Raw genomic sequence first — 6,056 nt, 5'->3', positions numbered from 1 at the left:
GCTTCAGTGAATGAACTGATCGTCCATGTCCTGAAACAGCAGGGGAGCCCCAGACCATCACACTACCACCACCATGTTTGACTGTCGGGTTGATGTTCTTTTTATGAAACAACTAGATGCAACAGGACACAACCCTTCCACCAAGTTTATCTTTTATCTCATCAATCCACAGAATACTTCCCCCAAAGTCTTGGGTATCAGTAAGATGTTTTTTTGGTAAATATGCAATGACTCTCTGTTATTTTTGTTCAGCGGTGGTTTTCATCTTGGAACTCTCCCATCTTTGTCCTGTATTTTTCCCGTTGTTGAATCAATAACACGGACCTTAACTGTTGTTCTGGGTTCTTTTGTGAAATCATGGATGAGTCGATGATGTGTTCTTGGAGTAATTTTGGTTGGCTGGCCACTCCTGGGAAGGATCACCACTGTTTCCTCCATTTGTGAATAAAGGCTCACAGGGTTGTTCACTGGAAACACTGCCTTAGATATATCTTTGTAACCATTTCCAGGTTGATAGATGTCAGTAACTTTGTTTCTCAGCCATTTCTTTAGACAGTGGCATGATGTGTTGCTTTGTGAGTTCTTTTAGGCCGCTTCACTTTATCAAACAGGTTCTATTTAAGTGGGTTTTTTATTCTACTTGCCTGACAGTGATCAGGCTTGGGTATGGTTAGTGAACTAGAACCCAGCTTTCCAACAAAAAGTTTTCAATCACGGTTAATTCATGACTTAAAAAGTGGGGGGATTAGTTTTTGACATAGGGCCACGTAGGTTTGGATAGTTTTTTTCCTTAATAAATTAAATCATCAAATATTAAATAAATTAATCAATAAAACCTGTATTTTTTAATTTACTTGGGTGATCTTAGACTAATATTAAAATTGTTTTCATGAAACATTTAAGGCAAATGATAGATTCCAAAAAGGGGCTTAAAAGGAAGCCACTGATGACTCAAACAATCCTTTATTTCAATTTGTACAAAAATTTCTACATCTGATCATTTCTTAATATTAACTTCTGCTAAGAACACACTTGGCTGATAAAATTAATGGGACAGACAACATAAACCTGACCTAAACTTTAACAGTCAGATGAGATTTCCCAATATTACGTTTGCAAAGTTTTTAGGACGCAATTCAGTCTCAAAGTAGCAGACAACGCACAGTTACAGAAAGGGGGCACCAGCTTGAGGTGCAATGCATAATATTCACCAAAACTCTGCTGGCTTAACAGCTGCAGAATCCTAACCTCTTCTGGCACTGATGTTTCCATGGCCAAGCTGCTCCTGATGGCCCAGTATGTTTGGACATATAGTGAAGTTTTATCATATTACATGCATACGGATATTTGCTCATATCTTTAAAGCTGTGTCCATGCCGAATCATCACCTTGAGTCTTCAGAATCACAGACAAAACTAAAAATGTGACATATTTATGAGCCATAAACCCAAACCATCTGTTTGTAACTCTTTAATGACCCTACAAGAAAATCTAATAATGCCCCACTAATGCGGGGCTTTAGCTGTTTAAAAGCAATCCCTTGATCAAGTGCAGAAAAATCCCAGATCAGGACAGTCATTTAAACTCTCAGAAGTGAACCCGTGTCTTTTACGCAAATTTAGACAGTTATTAAGTTCACTGTTCAGACAGCACAGCAAGGGGCATCACTGCAGCTCTGATGACCAAAGAAACCACATGAATAAAGTCCCTGATCATGTTGCATCTGCAGGTTGTGCACCCAGTTTGCGCTCCCTCTCTGTGAAGAAGTTTCTTTGTTCAGTGATGGCTTTCTCCAGAAGGGCAATGTTTACACCGTCAACACAGTTCAGCACACGGGCACGGACCATTGCACCGACTCCTGTAGGACAAGAAGTTACAAACACAGGCAGGTGATAGCACTAAAACATCATCCCTGAATTAAATTTTTCAAAAGGCAGCATAAAGCTAAATAGAGTCAAAGAAATTTCACTGGTACTGAACTGCAATTTACATTTGCCCAAAATAATAATAATGGATTGGATTTATATAGCGCTTTTCAAGGCACCCAAAGCGCTTTACAATACCACTATTCATTCACTCTCACATTCACACACTGGTGGAGGCAAGTTGCGGTTGTAGCCACAGCTGCCCTGGGGCAGAAGCGAAGCTGCCATATCGCGCCATCGGCCCCTCTGGCCATCACCTGTAGGCGGAAGGGTAAAGTGTCTTGCCCAAGGACACAACGACCAGGACAGAGAGCCCGGGGATCGAACCAGTGACCTTCCGGTTACAGACGCTTCCCAACACTTCCCAACCCCCTGAGCCACGGTCGCTCCAAAACAAACGCAAACAAACAAACATAGCATTTAAAGCTGGCATCAGGTCAACCACACACAGGACAAACTGACACTTGCTTAATGTTTCCCATTTTTAAGTTATGTGAGGGTAAATTAACATCTGAACAGTCCCCTGCAACATTTTTGCACACTGTCTGTCTGTGTGAAATATTTCTCTTACTCTCATCATTTTCTATCTCACCCAGCACAGTGTACTGGGCTCCAATTATGGGGTTGAAGGGCTCCACAAACAAGGTGTGGACAACCACACGGTGCTCTTTAGAAGCATGCTGTGCTGACAGCGTAGCCCTGGACTCCTCAGGCTGATAGCATACAAGTCTGAAAAAAAATGAGTAAAACATTTTAAAGTGAATTTGGTTCATTTCCAGATCCGTGGTTTAGTTATTGAGCTATACAAGAGTAACTTTGTATGATTTACAATTTAAATAATCATTTACACAACCGGTTCACAAAAGCTACCCTTCAATATTTTTTTTTAAAAAGTGTGTAAACAGGGCAGTACGGTCTAAATCTATGTAGAAGATATAATCGCTGATCTGTGTATGTTTTAGTGGTTTAATGAACAGCCAATGGGGCCATAAAGTGTGAACAACACAGTAGCTTCTGTATGTTTAATCTGCTCCATTTGTTTTTTAAATTGATAGTAATAAGGCGAGGCAAGGCAAGGCAAATTTATTTGTATAGCACAATTCAACAACAAGGTGATTCAAAGTGCTTTACAGAGACATTAGAAACAAGAACAAATAAAAAGCATGATTTAAAATTGATTAAAACAAGCAAACAAACTAACTAACTAAACACACACATTTCACACCTGTTCGCGCGATCTGAACCCTTATCGTAAGGGGAGCTACCAGTCCTTCTGTGGACGAGCTACTTTCTATTTTAAATTCCCTGAATTTAAAATACTCTCTAGACCCAGTCTAGACCCAGCTAGGGAGCTACCCAGAGCTCTAAACCCACTTAACAAACAAACAAACAAACAAACAAAACAGTATATTAAATTAAAACAGATAAAATCAGAACAGTAGATAAAATCAGTAGTTAGTGTAAGTTTTGAAATTTAAGCTTACAAGTGTGGATTTGGTGCTTTATTCAAATGCAGCTGAGAATAGGTGAGTCTTCAACCTGGATTTAAATAAACTGAGTGTTTCAGCTGATCTGAGGCTTTCTGGGAGTTTGCTCCAGATATAAGGAGCATAAAAGCTGAATGCAGCTTCTCCGTGTCTGGTTCTGACTCTGGGAACTGATAAAAGACCGGATCCAGATGACCTGAGGGATCTGGAAGGTTCATACTGGGTCAGGAGGTCACTGATGTATTTTGGTCCTAAACCATTCAGAGCTTTATAGACCAGCATCAGAACTTTAAAGTCTATCCTCTGACGGACAGGCAGCCAGTGTAAAGACTTCAGAGCTGGACTGATGTGGTCCACTTTTTTGGTCTTAGTGAGGACTCGAGCAGCAGAGTTCTGAATGAGCTGTAGTTGTCTGACTGATTTTTTAGGTAGACCTGTAAAGATGCTGTTACAGTAATCAAGCCTACTAAAAATGAATGCATGGACTAGTTTTTCCAGGTCCTGTTGAGACATCAGATCTTTTATCCTTGATATATTCTTGAGGTGATAGTAAGCTGATTTTGTTATTGTCTTAATGTGTTTTTCTAAGTTTAGGTCTGCATCCATCACTACACCCAAATTTCTCGCCTGGTTTGTGGTTTTTAGATGTATAGATTGAAGTTCTCTGGTGACCTGTAATCGTTTTTCTTTGGCGCCAAAGACTATTACTTCAGTTTTGTTTTTGTTTAGTTGGAGAAAATTGTGGCACAACCAGTCATTAATTTCCTCAATGCATTTACCAAGAGCCTGTACAGGGCCTCGGTCTCCTGGTGACATTGTGATATATATTTGTGTGTCATCTGCATAGCTGTGGTAGTTTATTTTGTTGTTCTTTATAATCTGTGCCAGTGGGAGCATGTAAATGTTAAACAGAGGGGGTCCCAAGATGGAACCTTGGGGAACTCCACATGTGATACTTGTCTGCTCGGATGTGAAGTTACCTATTGATACAAAGTATTTCCTGTTTTCTAAGTATGTTTTGAACCAGTTTAGTACAGTTCCTGAAAGACCTGTCCAGTTCTCCAGTCGTTTGAGTAATATGTTGTGGTCAACTGTATCAAATGCTGCACTGAGATCCAGTAAAACTAGGACTGACATTTTTCCACTGTCTGTGTTCTGTCTGTGTTCAGACATATGTTTACTTTTTAATTATAAAAGTAAACTTTATAAATTACTTACGTTTTAGGTGACAAACAGGAGAATAGGGGATAACGATAAATAAAGGTGTATGAGCAGAGAAGCGCTATGAAATCATTAATGTCAGTTACACAGTCATTTCTGCCTGAGTCAACATCTACCACCCTCAGTGCTGCTGCCAGTCAGTGAAGACAGCAAAAATCCTAGAGTGCAGAGAAAGTTCATTTTCAAAGATTTTCATTTTTAAGAGGAAATTTTCAGAAACTGTATGGTTTTAATAACAGTTTTTCAGACTTTAACTATCTTACAAACACCTTTTACTTGTACTGCATCCTATTGCCTTAATTTGTGAAAGTATAATAAGTCTCTAACTGTAACACATGCAGTGAAAAACTAAGTACACCTCATGATTCAGTAACTTGAAGGTGGTTTGACCTTTAACAACAGTAACGTGAAGTAATCGTTTTCTGACAAATGACTTTATCGGTGTCTAATATCATTGTGGAGGAATTATGGCCTATAATGTTCGTGCTGACATGCTGCATTTGATTTGCCAAATGTGGTGCTGTTCATTATAGTCTAATATCTCCGCTTTGGTCTTGTTTTCTAATAGTATGATCATGAACTTTAATATTTAATAGGCTAACTGAAGCCTGTAGAGTTCAAGATACTTTGACAACTAACATTTTTTCTATTTCTCTGGCCATTAGACGGCTGACCTTTAGTTGAATTTGATGGGGCATGGACCTCTGGGAAGACTGTCAACGGTCTTGAATATTTTTCCACTTGTGAATAATTCACTATTGAACGATGGACTTTAGATTGGTTGGTCTTGTAATCCATCTCAGACAGATAAGCAGTGAAGATTGCTTTAATGATCAAAGATCATTGTTGATATTTTTCCTCCTTGGCACCATGTTAAAAGACATCTGAATGCTCCTAGCCAGAAAACTGTCAAAAGTTCACATTTTACCCATGGTCAATAGCTCAACTGCATTTGATTCTCAGCATCTGGTTGCTACTTACCCTCTTAATGCCTATGGAAGAATAAAGGTGTGTGGGCTAAATCAACAAACAGATGCTTTAGAAAATTTAAATTAAATATCGAATTTACTGAAATACAACCAAAAGTCGTAGCTCTACTAATATAAGTCTGATTCTGTCCTCTCTGACCACATTAGATCAGGTATATACAAGATATTATGCTTGTCACAACTGGCTGTTCGTGATCTCATTAACCACACACGGAAGATTTTTTTCTAGTTTGAAACAAAACCCACCTGCCAAATGTTCTGACTGATTGTCCTTCCTCCACGCTTCCAGAGTTTATTTCCCAGGGGAAATGAAAAACTGCAGCTAAGGGCAGCATCCCGATTTCTTAAAAAAAAATGTTTGGTTTGTATGATTAAAATTTAAGAGTCGTTTAACTGAAGACGACTTGGTACTTCCGCGCTACATGTCACGTGAC

The 6,056-nt window shown here is 39.1% G+C and overlaps 1 protein-coding gene across 2 annotated transcripts; it reads right to left on the bottom strand.

The window, feature by feature from the left end:
* Positions 1-944: 944 nt before the first annotated feature.
* Positions 945-6,055, bottom strand: ten1 (TEN1 subunit of CST complex). Of its 2 annotated transcripts, none has more exons than XM_085459778.1 (3): positions 5,869-6,055; positions 2,497-2,654; positions 945-1,858 (listed from the first exon to the last, which is right to left on the bottom strand). In XM_085459778.1, the coding sequence occupies exons 1-3, from the start codon at positions 5,955-5,957 to the stop codon at positions 1,713-1,715; spliced, it is 393 nt and encodes a 130-aa protein (XP_085315904.1). In that variant the 5' UTR covers positions 5,958-6,055; the 3' UTR covers positions 945-1,712. The 2 variants fall into 2 exon arrangements, with proteins under 2 accessions (XP_085315904.1, XP_085315906.1); XM_085459780.1 differs by having other exon boundaries at positions 2,518-2,654.
* Position 6,056: the final 1 nt, after the last annotated feature.

The sequence above is a fragment of the Copadichromis virginalis genome, linkage group LG6 (genome assembly GCF_057382275.1).
Source record: "Copadichromis virginalis isolate Kocher_CV1m ecotype Utaka linkage group LG6, C_Virginalis_male_GT1.1, whole genome shotgun sequence".
NCBI lineage: Eukaryota > Metazoa > Chordata > Actinopteri > Cichliformes > Cichlidae > Copadichromis > Copadichromis virginalis.
This window is presented reverse-complemented; position numbering and strand designations above follow the sequence as displayed.

Bases quoted from the DNA above. Each gene is read 5' to 3' on its own strand.
- ten1 (XM_085459778.1), bottom strand. From the start codon at position 5,957: ATGCTGCCCTTAGCTGCAGTTTTTCATTTCCCCTGGGAAATAAACTCT. The intron at 2,655-5,868 runs GTGGGTTTTGTT...ATTTTTTTTCAG, and splicing joins TCAGTCAGAACATTTGGCAG to ACTTGTATGCTATCAGCCTG. The intron at 1,859-2,496 runs GTAAGAGAAATA...CTTGTCCTACAG, and splicing joins TGAGATAGAAAATGATGAGA to GAGTCGGTGCAATGGTCCGT.